This window comes from Rhineura floridana, chromosome 2 (genome assembly GCF_030035675.1).
Source record: "Rhineura floridana isolate rRhiFlo1 chromosome 2, rRhiFlo1.hap2, whole genome shotgun sequence".
Classification (NCBI taxonomy): Eukaryota; Metazoa; Chordata; class Lepidosauria; order Squamata; family Rhineuridae; genus Rhineura; species Rhineura floridana.
Window position 1 is genome coordinate 15,484,854 of NC_084481.1, and position 24,589 is coordinate 15,509,442.

Sequence of the window (24,589 nt, forward strand, 5' to 3'; positions counted from 1 at the left end):
GACATCACATCATGAGTGAGGAAAAATATATTATTCTCAGGCTGCATACGCACCATACTACTACAGCATGACTTTCCACAGGAACTATAGTTTGTTAAAAATGCTGAGAAATGTAGCTCTGTGAGGGGTAAACTACAGTTCCCAGGCACCTTTGGGGGAAGTACTGTGCTTTAAATGTATGGTGTGTACACAGCCCTAGACAAGTGATCAGTAAGGCTAACTTTGGATAATCTCTGGAAGTCCCTGTTAGTAGGGGAACCCATAATTTCTTAAGCGCTCATTCGGAATGACAAGATACACGTGGGGCACTCTGTGGATGGATAATAATTGTTGGTTGTTACCGTCTTGTTAGTCTATCAGTTGCTGGTGGTTGTTTTTTAAAAAAAATCCTTTGACTTTGGTTATTTGTAAATGGTTTTCCCACATCAGATATTCATGCTAAACTGTGGATGTAGATACACATATGTAATTAAGGCCACTGAAGAAAACCTGAAGATCAAAATGGATTTGGTTATAGTTTTATATCCAGTACCAGTTTTATTTGTTTAGGTTACAATTTTATGTCCAGTACACTATTTATACGTTGCCTACATTTGGTTTAATTATGTTATCAAGTTAACTAACTACATATTTATCATTTATTACTATCTAATTTGTTGCATTAAATTATTCTTATCAGATACCTGGCGACATGCATATGATTTTAGGTTTGATCCCATCCTGTTGGCTCATAATTTTTTTGTATGTTGGGATATAACTCCTTTTTGCTCAGTTTATACCACACAAGCCAGTGTGGAAAGAATAGTCTCAAGGAGAGAAATATCTGCTAGGGATAGAAAAACAGCAGATTACATTGACTGAGACAGATTGGTAAGGAGGATGTCTATTTCACCAGCCACCATAAGCATGGAAGTCTGCTGATTAAGACACTGAGAAGCTTAAGGCAAAAAACTGACATAATTAGGACAAGTGAAAGTGCTGTAATCGGCAGGGGAAATTGACTCTAATCATGACATGGGGGGTGTCATATTTTTTCTGTCTCAGATTTGCTCACCACCACCACTTGCCAACATTACAGACTCCTCTTAGCAACTTGGAAGACACAAGCTGGGGGGGGGGTCCTCATAGCCTTCCCCCTACCCCCTCCATCCCCAGCAGTAAATACTTTGCAATCAGGGCCTAGCTGACAATTTCACTGATGATGCAGGAGGTGGATTGAAGCTCCTCATTTTTCACTTTCTGTCTTCCCACTTCTTCATATTGCAGATGATTGGCTGCCCTCAAGCATAAACAGTAGACTGAAGTTGTTGCTGTTGTCAGTGAACTAAATAAAGGTCACTCAATCACATGAAACATGTGTTCAAGGTAAAACAGGCTATTTGTAGCTGAAGGCAAAACTCTGCCTCTCTATTAGTCATGGCCATCTTGGAATAATGTGTGGTATGTGTTGGGTTGCCATATTTTCTCCTCAAAGCTCTCCTAAAAAAATAAGTAGGTAGAGACTGTCTGTTGAATTTCTGCCTGTTGTGAAGGTATGGGCTCCCTTTGGGAGAAAGGGCAGGATATAAATTTTATTTATTTATTTATTTATTTATTTATTATTATTATTATTAGCAACACTAGGTGCTCCTTTTTTGACATCACTCTGGGGAGATTTGAGCAACCATATCTAGGCAGTGAAATGTGGACTGACTAAATGTAATTTGAGTTTGACTGTCAAATGTTTTAAAAACAAACAGCCAACTGCACTGCCTGAGCCTCTTTTGTCTACCCTGCAGTAGGGGTAGCAGACCTCCTACTCAGGGACAAGCTACAAAGGTGAACAGGATATCTTTTTGGTTTTTCAAATGTCTGGGGATGCACATGAGTTGGACCCAAATGTGGAATGGAAAAGACCAGATGTTTCTGGGCTTTTCATATCATACATCTATTTTGTAAGCATCACCATGGAGAAGGACTGCATTATGGAATTTAATAGACAACCAACTTTAATAACTCATTTCTAAACATTAAGACTGTCTATTCACAATATTATGAGTAGAATACTATCACTCAAACAGTGGAATTGCTTGTGGCTGATTTGTCCACTTAGGTCACTAAGAGGGCGAGTGGAGCACATTAAAAAGTAGTAACTCAAGTATTATTTATTTTATTTAAAAGATTTACATTTCAGGGAGGTTTAAAAAGACAAAGATAAAATTCACAAATAGTTTTGATCAGGGGCAGCCAATAGGGTGTCCTCCACATGTTGTTGGGTATCTCAACTCCATCAGCCCTGGCCAGCATGGTCAACAGGGGTGATGGGAGCTGTAGTTCAACCACATCTAGAGAGCACTCCTCTCAACTACCCTTGGTTTTAGGACCTTGGGAAAAGGGCAAATTCTCTGAGCAAAAACTCAGTGTCCATTGAGTTTCTTTTTGCAAACCCTAGTTTTCACTAACAAACCTGTATGTGGGCTATCCCAGTTCGGATTGCAGGTGAGAGTTCCCATAAATGAATGTGCCTTTGCAAACAAATGCCCTCCATGTAGAAAATTCGATGCTAGAGAGAAGCATTCTCATGCTAGTTTGTCATGTGCAGAGTTTTGTTGTTGTTATTGTTGTTTTTGAACTGAGGAGCATTTAATTGTACTGTAAGCTCCCACTTTAATCTGAAATGGTACAACACAGGTAAAGATTTACCACCAGGCCAAAAAGGAGTGAGGATCCAGCAATTTTCCTACGTGACTCTTTAAATTATCCAGACTGCTATTACAATTATAAGATGTGGATTTTTTTTCAGTTATTGACCTTCCTGAACCATACATGCACTGGACACAATCCAGTACAAAATTAGGTGTGCTTAAGTGAGCTGAAATCTATTGGATTAAGTATTAACTCTGTGCTGGATTGGGGTTCTTGCCTCTTGAACTATCCTTGGTTACAAAGGAGAACCATTATACTCTGTCTTCTTTTAGTGTTGCCAACTGACTGGTGGTAAATTGTAGAAGGCTTGGTCTCAAACTATTATTATTATTATTATTATTATTATTATTATTAACTGCCTGCTCTACACCCACAGGTCCCAGGGTGGGTTACAACAACCTTAAAATACTGTCAACAACAATTAAAACAGCCAGAATCACAAAATAGGATGGGTCCTAAAAATGTACTTCTCAGGTGTCAAAGGCCAGGGTAAAGAGGTGCATCTTCAGCATTCACCAAAAGCTGTGCAGTGAGATTGTCAGATGCTCCTCTGTTGCTATGTAGGCAATTAAAAACTGTACTTAAATTTAAATGAATTGGCATATGCAACAGAACAATGACCAGATTCCAAGAGGGGGCAACCACCTTTTTGTTTTGATGTCAGCTTTTAAAAAATATAAACATTGTTCTTGTGCTCTTCAAACCACCCTTCAATATGATTGTCATGCATTCTAAAGGCTATGGTGTCTCTAATGACTTGGGTTTATTAATTACTACCAGGGCTGTGGAGTCGGCACGCCAGACCTTCGACTCCGACTCCTCTATTTTTCTACTGTCCGACTCCGACTCAGACTCCTTCATAAATAGCAAATGTATATTAACTAGTAATAACAAATTTACTGTAGTAAAATGGTAGCACAAGGCATTTCATCACCACGACGTGAATCCAGAGCTTGGAAAAGTTACTTTTTAAAGCTACAACTCCCATCAGCCCCAGGGATTTCTACCGACTCCGACTCCACCCAAAATTGCTCCCAACTCCGACTCCGACTCCACGACTCCGACTCCATAGCTACTACTACAAGATCCTCCATGGCGCAGAGTGGTAAGCGGCGGTAACGCAGCCAAAAGCTCTGCTCACAGCCAGAGTTCGATTCCAACGGAAGGAGGAAGTCGAATCTCTGGTAAAAGGGGTCGAGGTCCACTCAGCCTTCCATCCATCCATGGTCAGTAAAATGAGTACCCGGCATATGCTGGGGGGTAAAGAAAGGCCGCGGAAGGAACTGGCAACCCCACCCCATATATACGGTCTGCCTAGTAAACGTCACAAGATATCACCCTAAGAGTCGGAAACGACTCACACTACAAGTGCAGGGACACCTTTACCTTTTTACTACTACTACTATACATCTGTGGATGAATTTCAGACAATCAACAGCATGGATTTTATATTGTTCTGCAATTAATGCCTAGTACGATGGAGCAAAGAGGAACTATGTTCACATATCCAGTACATGGCACTCATGTTTTCAGCCATCTAGACTTTCAGCAGACAGACTTGAACCCCACCAAGTGGGGACTCAAACAACAAAACAAAATCACCATATGGGGAGATGTAAAATATTTGAATTGTCTCTCTCTCTAAGCCTTTCCAAATGTGGTATCCAGCTTATTCCAGTTGGGGCTGAACTTATATCAAGAAGAAACTGGTGCTACGTACCCATACCTACTTCAATAAGCTGGATAGCTCATGGTCGATTTTGACTTGATTCAAGCAATTTTTCATAATTTCCTGCCTTCAAAAGTGAGTGGCATCTAGACTGATGAGAGCTCAGTTTCCAAGAAATATATTTTTCAAAGGCACTTAGGCACTTATCTTCCATTGAAATTAATCGGTGTCAGCAGTCGAGTGTCATTCTGGCATCAAAAATTTTACATCCACGCAACTAGTATCATCATGTAGCCCTCTTCATTAAAAACATGTAATTAAAGTGTCCCTGGATTTAGAGGAGCTATATCAAGGGAATCAAATGAAATTTGCCCAGCCACTCCACCACTGTTCTGACGTTCCTGCCAATATGACCAATAGACGAGAAATGCTTACAGGACAGCAGAGCAGCTGTGCATCTGTGGAATATAAGGCCATTTTACATTTATTCCCCAAAGGTTTTTATCTGTAGAAGCTATGCAGTATAGGCCAATTGTACTACACCCATCTATCCTGCCCATTTGCCACATCTGTCCTGCTTCTGGCCTTGCTGAACCCTCAAATATTGTGTGTTAACATTTGCACAGGGCCTATAAAGTCCATAAGTCAAACTGCACAGTCATTTCCCATATTTTGTGGGTTACCAATATCTATTTGAGGCCTATATGTATTAGAATGTAGCCATGTAGGCCATTTGAAAGTTTTATGTGGATATCCTACAAAGCTAGAAGTGGTCAAGTGCAGTAAATGAATGCATACAATTCTGCTATCCCTCCATATGCAGCCTCTGTGACACATTTCCCCAATTTAAAAAGTTCAGGAGCTTCACCAAATGCAACAATAAACATGGACAACATAGGGGTGGATTTGACTTTTGTCATAGAGCATCTCGAGGGTAGAAAAGTCTGTGTAGTCCCCATTGATTCCCCCAACATATTACCTAACACGGTTAGGTGGCCAAATAGACTATAGCTTGGATATAAAAAGGGCAAAGACAGAGCAAGTTAGCCATTTCCTGACTGAATCGTGGCATGCAGTAAAACCAAGGAGTCACGGAGGAGCCTGGGTGCCCTTCAATAAATGGTTGTGAAGGTAAAGCTCAAAAAAAGCTTGCCCTGTACACTGAAAACCATTGGTCAAGTGTCTCAGATCATCACCCACTTCAGATCAAAAATCAGCAGATCAAAGAACTTTTGAAAACTTTGCCCAGGAGGTTCTGACCTGAAAACTTTGTCTAGGAGGTTCTGACAAAGTAGATCCCTGTTTTGGTCAATGCTTCTCCTTGCATGGAGACACCAGGAATGCATTTTGGGCTCATGCACTTCCTTCTTGATTCACCTTATACAGAAGATAACACAGGATATCCTGAGCTTATTTTCTAGCAGGGTCTGTGAAGGGTCAGAGATCTTTCAGTTTGGGTATTACTTTCTATGAGTAGCAAAGGAGTAAGAAGTGTCATCTGAAGATGCTCTGACTCATTTGGATTGCAAAATGTTGCAGTGAGACAACCTTGCCCTCTTTAGGGCAAGCATAAGCAGAGGAAGTGAGAACAAGTTGTAGTTTGCACAGAAGTGGCCAAGAGTTGAAGTGGCCAGCAAGAAAGGGGTCCTCCACTCAAGAGCCCTTTTATTTTTATTTATTTTTTATTGAATTTTAATTTTTGCAAATATTACAAAAGGGAAAAAAAATAAAAGCATTGCCAGCTTACATTAAGAATATTATATCAATCCTAACTTAAACATATAGATTAATATATGCAGTCCAAATGTCCAAAGAGATATCTAAATGAGATTGGCAATTATAACCCATATGTTCATAGAAAGGGCAGTGAGATCTTCAGATCGCTGAGTAGTAGATGGTGGGTGTTTGTCCTTCCAGCCTTGTGGTATAAGCCTCCTTAGCCACTTTTATGATAGATTATCATAGCTCTTTTATAATCAATTATCAGCATTCCTAAGAACTGATTAAAAAAAGAAAAGAAACAGAGCAACAATCTCATGACTATCCTGAACACAAAAGTGCTTTGCTAGCAATGTCCAAATTTTGAGATGCTACATGTTTTCTAAATCAAGTATGTATCGAATCATGTCTTTGTTTCCTATATTGTTATAGTTCCTGTTCTGAGGCTTAAAAAATTGTCTTTGCTTCAAAGAGGATTACAGTGCAGTCCTAACCACGTCTACTCAAAAATAAATCCTACTGAATTGAATGGGACTTACTCCCAGATATGTGCGGTTAGGATTCCAGCCTCAGTCAAGTGAGACCGTGTGCTTCCTGAAGCAAATACCAACCTTCTGTAAAGTGCTTAGCAAGACTACTAATTCTCAGTCATTACCACAAATGATATCACATTCACCTATATATACACAGGCATAGATATACACATTTTAAAATTAAAATGGTATTTGATGAACCCTTGGCTGAAATTTACCACTTAACCTTTGGAGGAAAATTAACTCAGACATGAATTTCTGTGAAAAACAGTCCAATATAATTTTACAAATTCTGAGATCTGCATGTTGATTACTTGACATCTGCACCATCAAGCAACATATGTGAATGCAGATTCAATACCACAGACAGAACTCTCATATCGCCACATACAATGCTGTTTGGTGGATAATGTCATACATTCAGCTGCCCGCTGTCAATTGTAGGGTACAAGCATAGAGAAACTGTGACATACATGCATGCATGAATCACTCCTTAGTAGGCCCTGCCATAGAAAGTGGGGGAACTAAACGGAAGAAGGAAAGGTGGTGCCACAGAGGCAGCACCACTTGCCTTTTTCCAAGCGAGCCATGTCCCCAGCAGAAAGCTCTTCCAGTTTCAGCAAAGACTTGGTTGGTGGTTGTGTTAACACTTTCCAGATGTGCTCTCCAATACTAGTTGATGGGTTCAGTGGTAGGAAAATCACAGTGTGTTCTAGCAAATCACCTGGCCACTAATGAGAGCTCAGAGGTGGCAAGCAAGAGAGTCAGACTTGTAGCCTATGTTTTACAGAATGCTAGTGCACTTTTATTAGATGCATAAAAGGGAGAATTTTGAAATTTATACTTAGTCTCTATAAGTCATATGAAACAAGATGAGGCACGTGGGCTCTAGAGTATTTGGAACTAGAAAGACGTCTGTGGCACTGGAAAGGAGAAAATAAGACAAAAGAATATAAAAGTAGCTATTTTGGACAGCCAAAATGATTATGACTATCTTTAAACAGAGATGGAAACTTATGGAGAGAAGACAGCATATTTTCACTAAACATTATTATTACCAACTGTCCTGTCTAGCTGAGCACTAACACCAAAATCCACCAGTTTCACCTCTGCATTTTCTGTTAGCAATACATTCTGCCCTTTGATATCCCGGTGAATCACATGATGGGCATGGAGATGTGCCAATCCCCTAAGAATCTCTCTGGAGATGTACGCTATTCAGTCCTCCTTCAGAGTATTTCCTTTTGTATTCTTCACAAGGTCTGTAATGGAACCTGCACCACAGAACTCCACTACAAGCCACAGTCGATCATCTTGTCTTGGAGGACTTTTCTTAATGAAAGCACCATAATAAGTTGCAATATTTCTATGATGGGAATATTTCTTCAGCATGTTTATTTCCAGTTTGATTTCTTCCTCTTCATCCTCAGTAACATCCATGACTTTGATGGCTGCAAGTTGGCCTGTCTTGACATGTCGACCCTTATAAACTTGCCCATATGTGCCATTTCCAACCACTTCCACCAGCTCAAAAATCCCAGCAGGATCCCATAAGGAAGAGAGGTCTATCTCTCCCAGACTTTTTGCAGGAGAGTCGTTCACAATTTTCCCCTTCGGTTTTATTGAATGTATTTTCTGTTTTTCATAAACAAAAGGAGCAGAGGACAACCACTGCTACCACGCCAGGGTGAAAACAAAGCACCGCCCCTTCCACACACACACACAAATATCCACCCCAACCTCTCGCCTTGTTATCTCTCTCCCCTTTGCTTCCTCCACTCCAGGATAAAATTCTTCTTCATTGGAGGGCGAGATGGGAGGAAGGAGGAAGAGAGAGAAAGAAAAAAGCTCTGGTTCCGCTTTGCTTTCCTTTCCGAAGAAGGAGGTGACTGAGAGGTGGTTGGTTTAATTGTTATTTTTAATTTTGGTTAAAAAGAGAGAGAGAGAGGAGTCAGTTTCGAGCTCCGTCCCCGGTTCACACGAAGGTCGCTCTGAGGCAGATTTACGCCATCGCTAAGAAAGAGCGGCCATTCCCTCTCTCTCAGCCAGCCACATCCAACATAGCAAAACCGGGAGCCGGCAGTGGGAGAAGGGCAGGTGGCAGCCCTGCTTCCTTGCGCGTGCGAGACTGACTGTATACTATAATCAGCATGGATTTTTCACATTCCGCAATGTTAAATTGAAAATACCCCCATGCCATTCTGATGCTTCTCATAAGCTCATTTCAAAACAAAACCTTACAAAACCTATAGCCCTGAACTCAGAAACGCTTGCTTAACAACCCTCTAAATTTTCATGGCGATACACAAAACAGAGATAATCAAGAGTTCAAAGTGTAAAAAGGGGGGGGGAAACCAGACCCTTTTGGACATTTTTCTGTCAGAGTTCTCAAAATTTATTGAAATTAATTAAAAATCAGCCATGTTCACAGAGTACCTGTCATCCTATCATTTGCCCCATACTCTGACCTTCACCTTCTGCAGTTTAAAAGTTTAAAAAATGCCCAGCTGATTTTTAATTAATTTCAGAAATTTTGCACTGCCAGTGTTCTAAAAGCCAGATTCACAACTGCTGGGCTTGGCCAATCAGGGGCCACACCCACACCAGATCTTTATTTCACTTGAGACAACCACGGCTTCCCCCAAACAATCCTGGGAAGTGTAGTTTGTGAAGGGTGCTGAGAGGAGACTCCTATTCTCCTGACAGAGCTCCAGCAGCCAGAGTGGTTTAACAGTCAGTCGCTGCGATTGAAGAGGGGAACAGTCTCCTACCAACTCCCAGCACCTTTCACTAACTACACTTCCCAGGATTCTTTGAGAGAAGCCATGACTGTGTAAAGTGAAATAAAGGTCTGGTGTGGATGTGGCCAGGGACAGCTTTGGTTTAAATCTGGGTGGGAGGCTACATGTGCCTGCTATAGAATAAAAGGTGGGGGAAACCCTGAAGAGCAATGATACTGTTCACAATGTTTTCCTTTTGGAAAGGAAAGGTGCTTCCCCTCTGCCCAGTGGCCACCCACCCAATCTCCTCTCCTCCTGCTCCTCCTCCACTCACTGCCCCTCCTCCACTCCCTGCCACTCCCCCAAGTTTCACCTAATCTAAACATGATTGCACAGAAATAAATCCCATTGAACTCAAACAATATGCAAATGATCAAACCCACCCTCCCCTTCTCCTCTCCCCTATCCCCTCCCTCTTGCCCCTTTCCTCCCCCTTTCTTTGCCCCTCCCCCCTCCCCTTCCAATCCCCTCCTTCACCCTCCCACTCCCTCTATTCCCCCTTCCCTCCCCCTCTTCCTCCTCCTTCCCATGGTCAGTTTTACCTATCTTAAGCATGCTTGCATGGGAGTAAATCCCTTTGAACTCAATAAGCATGCAAATGATCAAACCCATCCTCCCCTCCCTACTATCCCCTCCCTCTTGCCCCTTTCCTCCCCTTCCTTTGCCCCTACCTCCCTGTGACGTTCCCACCTTTGGCTCCACCTGTCAGGTTCCCACCTGCTTGTGCCAACTGCCTTTCATTAGGCACCACCTCAGGACACCACCAGTCAGGATCGTCATTTTTATTTTTTCTCACTCCACTCTAGCACAGATCTCACAAGATCCCACTGCTAGGCAGCACCACCAGTCACTCCCTGTAAACAATACTGCTAGAGACTTTGCCTCGGTCTCTCTATAGCTTGTTACTTTGTGTCTGGGTGCCCTTGCTGTCCACAACCCCCCTGTATCTTTGTCTATAAAGCATACAATCCTGGGTTGCTCTGGATACTTGACGTTGTTACAATATCTCCCTTCACAGCTGCCACCATATGATACAGTTTCCCTTCAGCCTTGGTAATTACCCTGCCCTCCCTTCTGGTCTGTGTATTCCCAGCCAAAGATCAGGCTTTTGGTAAACCAATAAAAGTATTCATTTGATAACACCAGGAAATAACAAGATTACTTTAGGAATGTTTAACAAGTGTATGGTTCCATATAGTGTCACTCTTTATGTTTCTGGTCATATATATACTGTCTAAATATCAGCCAAATATAATCCAACCCTCCCTCAGAACTCTGCCAACCAACCCATCCAAATAACTCTCCACTAACGACTCTCCAACAACTCTCACCAACCGACCCCCTCTCAACTGTCATCCTCCCATTTATACCTTCAGCCATTCAAACACTCAGCCAATCATCATCCAGCATTCTCCAGCCTTCCAACCCATGCTCTCCCCCCTCTCATTCAATTCACTTACCATATATCCCTTAATAAATCTGCACTTACCATATTTACAGGTTTAACATATAAGGACATCACACTCCCCATCCCTTTCCAATCCCCTCCTTCGCCCAGAGGTACATGTTACTAAATTCTCCAAGCTACACAGCAAGTGGATTGGACTGTGAAAGACCAACCCAAATGGTGTTGGCATTTTGACAAATTTGTAGGGCAGTCCAATAACTCAGAGAGGAGGTCAGGTCTCCTGCTCTCCTGGTGCATTCACCATAGCTACCCAATTTCCCTGCTTTTTAAAGTTTGATAGAAATATCTATGGGCTATAGGTACGTTCTTAAACCGCAAGGTTTTTTTTGCCTATTAGTGAATTATGTTATTAATGAGATGTATTAGACACTTATCACTCGAAAGTCTCCAAGTGACTTACAACAATGTTAAAAACAAAAACAAATATGTCATACAATAAAACAACAACACTCCCGTATAGCCACAGGAAGCTTTGGCAGCATGCTAATAACAAACAAGATGATCTCAGTCTATCAAATACCTGGAAAAAAGCAAGTTCTTACCTGGCACCAAAAATATGTCAATGAAGGCGCCAGAAAGACCTCACTGAGGAGAGTATTCCACAGTTGAGGAGCTACAACTGAAAATACCCTCTCTCTTGTCACCATCCTCTGAGCCTCCTTAGAGGAGAGACCTGGAGAAGATCTAGGATTGGGGTAGGTTCATATCGTGGTCCTTAGCCATAAAGAGCTTCATAGATCAGAACTAGCACTTTGAATTGGCTTTTCAAACTGATTAACTCTTTGAGCAATTCAAAATGCTCTGAGGCAAACAAGCTTATTCTTTGGGAAACATGTACTGCCATCTGCATGTGGCTATGGATCTGGTTCAATGTGCTTCTGAGTTTCAGAATATATTTTGGAGAGATGAGTTCAGTACAGGCAGCAGGCATTACCTGCTCCTATGTAATTTTAAGCATTAAATTGGTGGGTCTCTCTAAAGGCTGTAGGAATCTAATAAAAGCCTTGTGGCCAAATAAACAAGACTTGCTGCAGAGCTAATTGTCAAAACAGCTTGCCTCAGCCAAGCCATTTCAGTAATTCATATTTTTTGATACACTAAATGGAAGGATAGTGATCGGCACCAAATGAAATGAGACACCTGATTTGGAGTGGTGGAAGAATAAAAATCTCTGTGACTGAACCATTTGAAGAAAACATCTTTGCAGGAAGTTCTGATCAATACCTTCACTCTTTGGTTTTAAAAAGTATCCGTTCTTAGTAAAGAGATAGCAGATAAAGCTGCCACCGAACTACAATAAATGTTCAAGAGGATGAACCTATGAACTGAGGGCAAATTAGTTCTGGATTTTTTCCCTGCTTCTGCAGCTACTGCTTCATGTGGAGATTTATGAGAGCATCTGGATTCAACAGAACTAAAACAGCAAGAATGTGCATCTAAGTGTTACTCAGCAAACAGGAGCACAACACAAGTACCTGGGCTGATCTTCCCAACCAGCCATCTGGAAAGCCAAACAAATAATCTGGCCTATATCAGTGACTTTCAGCTTGTGTAAGTATCTCTTTCCTGCCAGTGTGTTGTCCTGGGACATATTTGGCACAATAGCAACTGGGAATCCCACTACTCACATTATGAGTTGGTGTAACAGCTAATTGAACGAGGTCATGCTATCTAAACCAGCCCTCCCCAATAGATAACTAGTTCCCAAGGAAGACAACCAAAGGGTATGGTTTCAACAGCACAGAGTCTCCAGCAGAACACTCACATCTATTATCCAATCTCAGTGACAGGTCTCTGGTGATTCTTCTTTACTGAACATTGGTCATGTTGCAGGTCATCCACTAAAGACAATTCAGAACAAATCATTCATCTACATTGCTCTTTCAGGTCAGCATACAGAATTAGCTCTGCTTGTGTGTGTATGCACACACACACACACACATGCACACGCACACACACCCTGCACCAAATCCCACATATTACCAGAACCTGCCTAACTCTTCCTAAGAAGAACTAAAATTCCTATTCTAATAGGATCTATAGTATCTCCAACTGCTATCCACAGATATTTGCCTTGAGCTTTTAATGGCTGTTGCATACTATTTACAAACGACCCTTATGAAATCAAAATTGGCCTTTAGCTTATGGAATGGAAGTGTTGACCAGTGGGTCCAGTTTCTGATTAGGCCAAGGACTTTGTGTATGGCCTCATTAATGCTTTTGTGGGCATTTTCACACAAGACCATAAAAATACTTTTGAACCGCTGCTCCACAATCGTTTGTGAATATTGTTCATGTGGAGACAGAAGGAGAGAGTCAATTTTAAATATACCTTCCAGCCATAGTTTACATTACAGAGAAAAGGTACAAGGGATACAGTCAGCATCATCTGAAAAGGACCCACCTTGCCTCTGCTCTTATTTCTGTTGAACTTTAAAATGATAACAGATCCATAACTCATGGATTCTGGGAAGATGAAATCCCTGACTGACTGTAATGAACTTAAGAAAGGAAGAAAGGAAGACAGCTTTAGCTAACATTTTTTAAGTTGTACCTTTTTTGTCTCTACGACATCCACCTTAACACATATTAGCCTTGCCTGGATAACAATTAATTAGTCAACAATAAATGTAATATTTAAACCAGGTGGGCACCTCGTCTCACAGGGGCAACTGTCTCAATTTGATTACCTGTTAATTTACTTGCCAAGTCATCACCATTTCATTTTCTAAATAAAAATCTATCTATCAGACAAATCAATGAAGACTTACAATACTGCAAGCCTGCGCAAAATCAAGCCCTTAATCTAATTCGGGGGAGCCAGTAAGATGATCAGGCCCATTGCTTCAATCTCTTTTAATTAAGCTTGATTTTTTTTCCTGAATGGCACAGCAATTGGAGCTCCCACTTAGCTGGAGCCCTCCTGTTGTAGTGACTTATTCAATTCCTCCCAAGACCATGTTAACAGCCACTGCAGTGTAAAGTTCATACTAAATGCAAGTGGACCTTATATAGGCTAGTAGGTTTTGTATATACGTTTTGCATGTATCTGAATAAGACACATACATACATGCAATTCAGGCATTGGCATGATCTTTTCCACCTCTACACAACAAGGGCAGAGGGATGTTTACCGGCAGCTGAGGAAGAAGAGCAGCTGTGCTGCATGTGGGGTGGATGCCGCTGTTCAGAAAAGGCAGACAGAGTGTAGAGTAGGCAGTTCTTTGACTGCAAGGAGCGAGCGCTGCTGTTGAACGAGAGCTTTGAGAGACACCCGTGCAGCGCCTTCCACACCGTGCGCTATGATTTCAAACCAGCATCAATTGACATATCCTGTGAAGGAGACCTTGAAGCTGGTAAAGGTGAACAAGTGACAATAACTTTGCCTAATATTGAGGGTTCTACTCCACCAGTAACAGTTTTCAAAGGTTCCAAGAAGCCATACCAAAAGGAATGCATCTTGATTAACCATGACACCGGAGAATGTAGACTAGAGAAGCTTAGTAGCAATATCACTGTGAAGAAAACTAGAGGTAAAGGAAACAGTAAGGTCCAGTCTTGTACTGAGCAGTAGCAGCAGCAGCAGCTGCTAATGCGAAATGCAAATAAGATTCCGAACAGTCTTAAATGTTCTCCACCAAAAGAAAAGATGTCTCCACCTTCTCCTGTGGGTGATATTGAAAGAGAGCTAAAAGCAGAAGCCAAAGTTATAGAGCAGATGAGTAGCTCTGATAGGTCATCTGAGTCAAAGAGTTCATCCTCCTCATCAAGCAGTGAGAATAGCTCTAGTGACCCAGAAGATGAAGAGGCGAAGCCATCCCTTTCTCTGTCGATGTCACACCTACAACCACAGCTTCCTTTGATGGCTGTATCACAACAGGCCTTCCCAGATGTGGATCCTGTCAAACTAATCTCATCTCTTTTTTTGATCAGGTCACTAGCTTAGTAGATGGTGGAAATGCTGTAGATGCCATCTATCTAGATTTCAGCAAAGCGTCTGATAAAGTCCCCCACGACCTTTGGATTAGCAAACTGGTCAAATGCGGACTACATGGAAATACTGTCAGGTGGATTCACAACTGGTTGGAAAACCGTACTCAAAGAGTGGTCGTCGGTGGCTCTGCTTCGGACTGGAAGGAGGTCTCGAGTGGAGTGCCACAGGGTTCTGTCCTGGGGCCGATACTCTTCAACATTTTTATCAATGACTTAGACGATGGGGTGGAGGGAAGCCTTATGAAGTTTGTGGATGATACGAAACTGGGAGGGATAGCTAACACAATGGAAGACAGGAATAAAATCCAAAGGGACCTGGATAGACTAGAAAATTGGGCTGAAATTAATAAAATGAAATTCAATAAAGACAAATGCAGGATTCTGCATTTAGGCCACAAAAACAAAATGCACGGGTACAGGATGGGAAATACCCGGCTTAGCAGTAGTGCGTGTGAGAAGGACCTTGGAATTGTAGTGGATCGCAAGTTGAACATGACCCAGCAGCATGATGCTGCGGCAAAAAAGGCAAACGCGGTTTTGGGCTGCATAAACAGAGCTATAGTTTCCAGGTCGAGGGAAGTAATAGTCCCACTATATTCTGCATTGGTCAGACCTCATCTGGAATACTGCGTTCAGTTCTGGGCGCCTCATTTTAAGAAAGATATAGATAAGTTAGAGCGGGTTCAGAAGAGGGCGACGAGGATGATAGCCAGTATGGAGAACAAGTCTTATGAGGAAAGGTTGAAGGAACTTGGCATGTTCAGTCTGGTGAAGAGAAGGCTGAGGGGTGACATGATTGCACTCTTTAAGTACCTGAAGGGCTGTCACATAGAGGAGGGTACAGATTTGTTCTCTGCTGCCCCAGAGGGTAGGACTAGGTCTAATGGTTTTAAGTTGCAGGAGCATAGATTCAGATTGGACATTAGAAGGAACTTCTTGACAGTAAGGGCAGTTCGGCAATGGAACCGACTGCCTTGGGAGGTGGTGGGATCCCCTTCACTGGATGTCTTCAAGCAGAGGCTGGACAGCTATCTGCGGGAGATGCTCTAGCTGTGGATTTCCTGCTGTGAGCAGGGGGTTGGACTCGATGGCCTACAAGGCCCCTTCCAACTCTATGATTCTATGATTCTATATCACAGAAGTCGAGAGAGCAGTGGCCACTTGATGACCACACTACGGAATGATATCCAGTTGAGTAAATCTGGAAGTGACAGTGACGACTGAGGGCATTTGACATTATAAAGATACATCATTTCCCTGGCTGAAGATGAATTTGCATTTGTTTTGCACTGCGTATGGATGTATAAAAAACAGAGGAATGTTATCAACTTTGATAATAAAGTTGACTTAATTTTTCTGATGTGTTTCAAGTTCAGCAGCATTCCTTTTGTATGTAACTTACGTGGCACCTCTACACAACAGAAATATTTTCACTGCCTTGTCCCCTGATAAGCCAAGTTCATGGAAGGATGCAGCCTATTACATTATTTGGAATGAAGCCCAATGGTTGCTATTCATACATAAAGGGCTTCTTCTTCACCCTCCACTCTTTGCACTGCCCTCCCCCTGCAAGGTTAAATGGGAATGACTGAGATGAGATGTAAACCCAGCTGGAGGAAGCTAATAATAGTATGTTTGCTGGTGATTTGGAAAAGGTTACATGCCCAAACCCAGAAGGCATGGAGGAGTGTCAGGAGAGCCAAATGGAGATGCCATGTCTGTCATGGGTCCCATATAGCTAGGGAGAGCTCTGTACTTAGTATCGTTACACTTCTCCCCTAAAATAGAGGGGAAGAACTGGATCTTAAACTTCAGCTCTGCAAAGTACTTATAGTAATGATTAGGAATGTGAGCCAGAAACTCCTTGGTTCAAATCTTAACTCAGCGATGAACTGAGTGGCATTAGGCAAGCCACTCTCTCCCTGCCCCTAAGCTCCTTGCACCCCATGCTGTGCAATGCAACACAGAGATAACAACACCTACCTTATAATGTGATTGCAGTAGGGCCCCGCTTTCCGGCGTTCCACTTTCTGGCGTTCTGCTGATGCGGCGGCTTTCAATCAGGGGAAATTCCCCGTTTTAAAGCCAATTTTGCCGTTTTGCGGCATTTTGCGGCATTTTTGCGCAACGCAACCCATTAAAGTCAATGGGTTCCGCTTTACAGCGGGGGCCTGGTCCCTAACCCGCCGTATAAGCGGGGCCCTACTAAGATTATTGGGATAATGTAAGTGAAGTACTTGGTGTGCTCTATAAATGCTAATATTAATACTAACAGAAAGAAGTCTTGTTTTGGCCAACTTGGAAAGTTCATGGATTGAAAATTCATGGATTGAAAGTTCAAGGCCTCTGCATGCAAAGTGTGTGCTCTGTTGCTGAAACTATTGCCCCCAAATAATGACGATGAGAATGATACTACTACTGCTACTACTACTACTACTACTGCCTACCATCAGTACCACCATATTTACTGGGGTACACATCATCATTTCCCACAAATTCTGTATACCTATTAAATATTCATACAGTATCTCCTGGTATCTTCTCCCTTGATTGGGTGAAGCCACAGAGAGTTATTTTGCCTAGCTTCACTGGGAGAAATGAGTACTGAAAGACTAGGTCTGATTTTCCTAGGCGCTGCAGTACATTCCTTCACTGCAGCTAAGAAGAGAATCTGTTTGCCTATGGAAAGCGTGTGAAGATGCATAGGAGAAAATGTTTGCAATCCCTCCTGGTGGCATGAGGACTGAAGGCTGCATATTCCATTGCCCTGGATAATAGTGGAGTTCTAATGGTGTGTGTGAGAGAGGGACACAGAGAGAAGGAGAATGAATGACCTGTCTGGCTCCGTTTTTACCAATAGGGGTCCCAGAATTTGTAATGGGAGCTTACAGGAGAATTGCATGGAGATAATAATCTGTGAAGCTGAAGATACAAGGAACATGGAGCTAAAAAAGGAAACATGAAGCTGTCTGAAAGGCTATCTTGGAAAAAATGGAATGAAAGCTGCATGTGTCTCAAGGAGTCATCCCCAATGTCAAAGGAGAGCTTTAAAACTATGCAGATGTACATGCACACATGGAATGGAAACCCGAGGACACAGGTAGGCTGAGTGGTTCCTTCTGTACACTTTGTACCAGTCAAGTGACAATTGCTGCACAAATATTTTCTTCTTCTCTCCACCTCATCTCTTCTATTTGTGCACACATGCATTTGGCAAGGGCTTACTCTTCCTTTTCTTCTTCAGTTTAGTACCTGTTTTGTATTGCTGGCCTGTAGAGAATCCAAAGCACTTTTCCATGTGACTGTTAGACGCACACAGAGCTGCAGAACATGGAAGTATTTTATTCTGAAGCCACAGACCTTTTGCATTTAATGTAAGGGGGACCTTTAGCACCTTGGAACCACAGCATCTGGCCTGGCTGTAGATTGAAAAACAGTTGCCGCCCTTTGTCCAATGGCTTCGCGGAGAAGAAGGGAGAAGGAATTGGGCAGGGGGCGGGGGTTACCAGATTTCAAGATTTCTCCAAATAGAAAGAACTTTTTCATTCTTTCTTGCCTGGGGCTTGATGTTGGTTTCATAGGCATAGAAGGGGGTGACCAGAAAAGCCTCAGAACAAATGTGAGAGTGTGAACTAGACTATATCACTATTCTTCATCCAGTTAGCATAATACAAGGGGATGGGGATCATGGGGAGAAAGGCACATTGTTTTTCAAAAATCTGATAAAATGATCAAAAAGTTGCAATGTAAAAGGAAAGCATTTTGCCTCTCATTTCTTAGAACAAGAGGTCTTGCATCTTGGCACCTTCTGCCCTCCAAACAAAATATGAAGTGTGTACTTGATAGCATACTATTGTTACAACATACTAAAGCAAAGAAGAACTTATAGGCCCCTGCAATAGTACAGAAAAAAACCTCAAAAGTCTTCTCAGAAAAATATCTTCTGAGAAATTGCAGCCAGCTCTAACAGAAATTTGAAGAAAACAATTAAAAAGAAATGAAACAAATGAGATAAAATGAATGAGTAGCAGCTTCCTGAACTAAGCTTACTTCTCCCGCAACAAAGCTCCCCTCCTCCACCAAGCTCTCATGCAATGCAATTGTTGCTGGAAAAGGTTTTGGAGTATCACACAAAGACTAAAATGCAGATGGGGGACATTTTGACTATAGAGAATAGTAATCTCTACAAGAGTAATCTAAAAGCAAATTGCTTCACCCAACATATGTAGACATAAACTCTTAAGAAGAAGGGGGAAAAGAATAATTAATTATAAGTGTCCAGGGAGAGGAAATGGAATGAAAAATTGAGTCTTGAGTTATAAAAATAAGTAATTTTAGCAAACTTGCAGGAGGCTTATTATATTAATTAAACATTATTACAGTGAATGAGTTCGGGAGGGTTATGAAGTCTGGAGCTGGCAGTAAGTGTTCTCTGCTGTTGCCTGAGGCCACAATCATTCTCTGATATTAATCTTCTAAAGTACTCTAAATGCTGAAGAGATAAACACTTGAAATATGAAAATGTTTCTCCATCCCCACCCGCACAGCCGTTGACCCTGTGTCAACCCAAGATATTCACTAGATGCCCAGACAGCCTGTGCTTCTCTCCAAACCAGACTGTTCTGTAAGCGATACAGTTGCTTCAAGGCTCAGCAGCAGAGGAAACTGTGTGTGGAAGTTAGGGCCAAACCAGGCAGCTGTGTTTCTTGAACACACACTCATCAGTTTTATTATAAAGATTGGGGGGTACTTTTATCACTAAATGGACTGTGCAGGGGATACCTTGCCTCCCCGCACATTCTACTACATTACATCCCCATCACCACCACCCAGCCCTGAAACTCCCAAGGAGGGACATATCTTCAGCAGCACAGCACAGGGGAGGTAAAGCAGGGGAGGGGAAAGTTTCTCTCTCTCCACTGCACACTCAGTTTAGGGATAAAAGTAGGGATAAAAGCCTACTTTATAGCTAAACATGTCCACATAAGGGGCCTATTCCCATGTAACATTTTGCAGCATAGAGGATAGAAATAATGCATATCAGCATATATGTAAACATACACTTCCATGAAGCCATGTTTCCCCAATCAGTTTCTTGTATAACTTTTTCACAGAACAGGTGTTGAGTGCTAACTGTCCAAAATCCAAATTATTCACAGTTTCATTAACATATTGCATGAGTGATCTATTTGCATGACAATTTGACATGCATGAGCCTCAGATACCAGCAAAAGGTTGAATCAGAAATGACTGTAACAGCACAGAGTTTTTTTAGGACTCTGATATTTTGATTTACCGCATTTGATTTTGCCCTCCCCACTATATCCAGAACTAGATCCCATTCACCTGGAAAATCAATCACCTGGAACAGCCTTTCCCAACCAGTGTGCCTCCAGATGTTGTTGGACCACAATTCCCATCTTTTCTGACCATTGGCAATGCTGGCTGAGGCTGATGGGAGTTGTGGTCCAACAACATCTGGAGGCACACTGGTTGGGAAAGGCTGACCTGGAAGTATTGGGGATTTAGTTAGAAAATAAATCTTTCCTTCATCACTATGAAAGGGAATTCTGTGGTCAAATCCGTGGTTGTCAAAGTGTGTTTCAATTACTCAATGAGAAGATCAGTGAAGCTTCCAAGAGAAGTATCTCGCCACAGCTACTAGTCATCCCCTGCAATGTGAAGGTGCAGGGGAGTGTAGTGTGCTTGAGGGAATATTCTCCAGGAGCAATGATGAAGCCCAACAGGTCAGGACACTGCCCCACTTGAACTGAGAATGTGCTCTATAACATGCTCCAGAACCTGCTTCAATGCACTGGGGTTCTGTGGCAGATGCTTAAGAGCTGATTCACAGGAAATTTGATATGGAAAGTGTTTCCTGAAAACAGGAAGTTTGAAACCCATTGCTGCAAACAGAGACAGACACCTAACCAACCAAAATTCAAATGAATCATCAGCACTCTCTATCTAAGACACATTTTGCTCTTTCGGGTTCTGCCTAGCAGGCGGTACATTAACCTTCCTTTCAAGAGTCAGTCTAGTTATCACCACCAACAAATAGCTATCAGGGAGAAACTAATGGCTGGTTTTCAAAATACTGTCCTATTAGTCAAGACCCACTGGAAAGGTGAGGGGAATCAATAGGTTTATTGAATACCCATGCTCCTCACATACAGATGTTACAACGATCAGCACTAGTGCGCTCAGGCAGCCTCAGGGATAAAATTAAGCAGTGTGAAAGATTCCCCTCAAACAGCAGGGCCATTTCAAGTAATCCTTGGATTTGTGGTGTAAAATCTTAATGCACGTTCATAGAAAATGAGCAAGTACAGGCAAACGTTTCTTTGAAGCTAGCAAACCTCTCCTGTTCTTTCACAGTCCCATTTTGCGAGGGGGGGGGAGAGCATCAATCGCAGAACTACTTTCAAGAGAAGAGGAAACCAACCTTCAGCTGCTAGGCAAACCTAGGTTTTCTCACTGCACAAGGGCTCATATTGTAATAGTCTTTCTTGTTGACACAGTCCTAAAAAGGACTTCAGTTCTTTTGTCCAAGAGCATATACCTTTCTCTTAGTAGACATGCAGTATCAAATGCAAAGTTCAGGATTTTTTTTTAAACAGGCCCATGTGAATTCTAGTCTTAGGGATAAATACACAACTGCATAGCAGAAAAGCTGCCCAGTTCCAATTTAACAACTATATGCATTTTATTTATTTATATACTGTATTTAACAAAATGTATATGCCACTGGATTGTAAAAACCCCTAAGCAGTTTGCATATTGGAGAGTGGATACAAAAGAAGGCAAAACAACTGCGTTAAGTAGTAAGGCCTAAGTTAGCAAGTATGGGCCAAAGCTCCAAACTCTTCTAAATGCTGGGAAGATCACAGTGAGATTTTCTAGTTCCAAGCTATTTCAGAGCCAATTCAACAAAACAGAAAAAGCACATTGTTCAGTTCTCTTAGGATGGTACCATTCAACATGCCCTGTTGGGGAAGACTGCATATTATATTATATTGAATGCACCATGATGACAAAAGTACCATGCATGTGGAGAGTTAGCACATATCCTAATCTTCTCTTTGACATGCAAGCATTCCACCTGCAGCATGTTTTTTCCCATGAGACAGTATTGACCAATGTGATTTCCTGGGAGGGCTATACCATGTATTCTTTCTAAACATTATATAGCCACAAGAGTGGCTGTATACTATAGCCAGCGTGGATTTTTCACATTCCATAATGTTACATTGAAAATACGCCCCATGCCATTCTGATGCTTCCCATAAGCTCATTTAAAAACCAAACCTGACAAATCTTATAGTCCTGAACTCAGAAATGGTTGCTTAACAACCCTCTAAATTTTCATGGTGATACACAAAACAGTCAGAGAGAATCGAGAGTTCAAAATGTATAAAGAGAGGGGGGAAACCCAGACCCTTTTGGACTTTTTTCTGTCAGAGTTCTCAAAATTTGTTGAAATTAATTAAAAATCAGTCATGCTCACAGAGTACCTGTAATCCTATTACTGACCTTGCCCCATACTCTGACCTTCACCTTCTGCTGTTTAAAAGTTAAAAAAGTGGCTGGCTGATTTTTAATTAATTAAAAAAAATTATCATTGAACTGAATGATAACATTGGGCATGCTCAGTAAGAACCAACTGTCAGTGTTCTAAAAGCTGTAGACTCACAGCTGCTTGACTTGGCTAATCAGGGGGCCACACCCACGCCAGACCTTTATTTCACTTGAGACAGTCATAGCTTCCCCCAAACAATCCTGGGAAGTGTAGTTTGTGAAGGGTGCTAAGAGAAGACTCCTATTCCCCTGACAGAGCTCCAGTGGCCAGAGTAGTTTAACAGTCAGCCAGCCTGACTGAAGCTCTGTGAGGGGAACAGGGTGTCTCCTAGCAATTCTCAGCACCCTTCACTAACCACACTTCCCAGGGCTCTTTGAGAGAAGCCATGACTGTTTAAAGGGAAATAAAGGTCTGGTGTGGATGTGGCCACCTTTCGTTTAAATTTGGGTTAGAGACTACATGTGCCTGCTGTAAAATAAAAAGGTGAGGGAAACACTGACAAAGAATGATACTGTTCACAGTGTTTTTCTTTTGGAAAGGAAAGGGGCTTCCCCTCTGCCCAGTGCTCACCCACCCAATCTCCTCCCCTCCCCCTCCCCCTCCCCCTCCCCTCCCTCAGGTCAGTTTCACCTACCCTAAACATGATTGCACGGAAATAAATCCCATTGAATTCAAAAAGTATGCAAATAATCAAACCCACCCTCCCTTGTCCTCCCTTCTATCCCCTCCCTCTTGCCCCTTCCCTCCCCCTTCCCTCCCCATCCACTTCCAATCCCCTCATCCCCTGCTCCCCCTCCCCCTCCCCATGGTCAGTTTGACCTAGTTTAAGCATGATTGCACGGGAGTAAATTCCACTGAACTCAATAAGCGTGCAAATGATCAAACCTGCCTTCCCCTTCTCCTTCCTCTTATCACTTCCCTGTTGCCCCTCCCCTCTCCCTTCCTTTGTCCCCCCTTCCAATTCCCTCTTTCCACTCCCCTCTCCCCTCCCTTTCTCCTTCCCTCTCCTGTGAGGGGAACAGGGTGTCTCCTAGCAATTCTCAGCACCCTTCACTAACCACACTTCCCAGGGCTCTTTGAGAGAAGCCATGACTGTTTAAAGGGAAATAAAGGTCTGGTGTGGATGTGGCCACCTTTCGTTTAAATTTGGGTTAGAGACTACATGTGCCTGCTGTAAAATAAAAAGGTGAGGGAAACACTGACAAAGAATGATACTGTTCACAGTGTTTTTCTTTTGGAAAGGAAAGGGGCTTCCCCTCTGCCCAGTGCTCACCCACCCAATCTCCTCCCCTCCCCCTCCCCCTCCCCCTCCCCTCCCTCAGGTCAGTTTCACCTACCCTAAACATGATTGCACGGAAATAAATCCCATTGAATTCAAAAAGTATGCAAATAATCAAACCCACCCTCCCTTGTCCTCCCTTTTATCCCCTCCCTCTTGCCCCTTCCCTCCCCCTTCCCTCCCCATCCACTTCCAATCCCCTCATCCCCTGCTCCCCCTCCCCCTCCCCATGGTCAGTTTGACCTAGTTTAAGCATGATTGCACGGGAGTAAATTCCACTGAACTCAATAAGCGTGCAAATGATCAAACCTGCCTTCCCCTTCTCCTTCCTCTTATCACTTCCCTGTTGCCCCTCCCCTCTCCCTTCCTTTGTCCCCCCTTCCAATTCCCTCTTTCCACTCCCCTCTCCCCTCCCTTTCTCCTTCCCTCTCCTCTCCCCTCCCCCTCCTCCTCCCCCATGGTCTGTTTAACCTATCCTAAGTGGTGTAGTGGTTAGAGTATTGGACTACGACCTGGGAGACCAGGGTTTGAATCCCCACACAGCCACAAAGCTCATTGGGTGAGCTTTGGCCAGTCACTGCCTCTCAGCCTTAGAGGAAAGCAATGGTAAACCACCTCTGAATACCGCTTATCATGAAAACCCTATGCATAGGGTCACCATGAGTCAGGATTGACTCGAAGACAGTCCATGTCCATTTCAGCCATGATTCCATGGGAGAAAATCCCACTGAACTCAATAAGTATGCAAATGATCAGACCTGCCTTTCCCCTCCTCCTCTCTCCCCTTCCTCCCCTCCCCATACCTTGTGGTCAGTTTCACCTATCCTAAGCATGATTATGAACTCAATAAGCATGCAAATTATCAATCCATTCTCAGCAAGTTT

The 24,589-nt window shown here is 42.6% G+C and overlaps 1 protein-coding gene and 2 pseudogenes across 9 annotated transcripts in view; 1 reads left to right on the plus strand and 2 right to left on the minus strand.

Annotated features, from left to right (window-relative positions):
• The window catches only part of NRP2 (neuropilin 2), a 268,051-nt gene that overhangs the window by 80,971 nt on the left and 162,491 nt on the right, over nt 1-24,589 (minus strand). Inside the window, exon 13 of one of the 9 annotated variants that reach the window (XM_061607916.1) lies at nt 6,018-6,353. The exons of 7 other annotated variants lie outside the window; for them this stretch is intronic. In XM_061607916.1, coding sequence (XP_061463900.1) covers nt 6,331-6,353 — 23 coding nt within the window. In that variant the 3' untranslated portion in view covers nt 6,018-6,330. One more of the 9 variants, XM_061607917.1, reaches the window with a different exon arrangement.
• On the minus strand, nt 7,648-11,501 carry LOC133376064 (mitogen-activated protein kinase kinase kinase kinase 4-like; annotated as a pseudogene).
• Nucleotides 11,760-16,071, plus strand: LOC133376065 (ELL-associated factor 2-like; annotated as a pseudogene).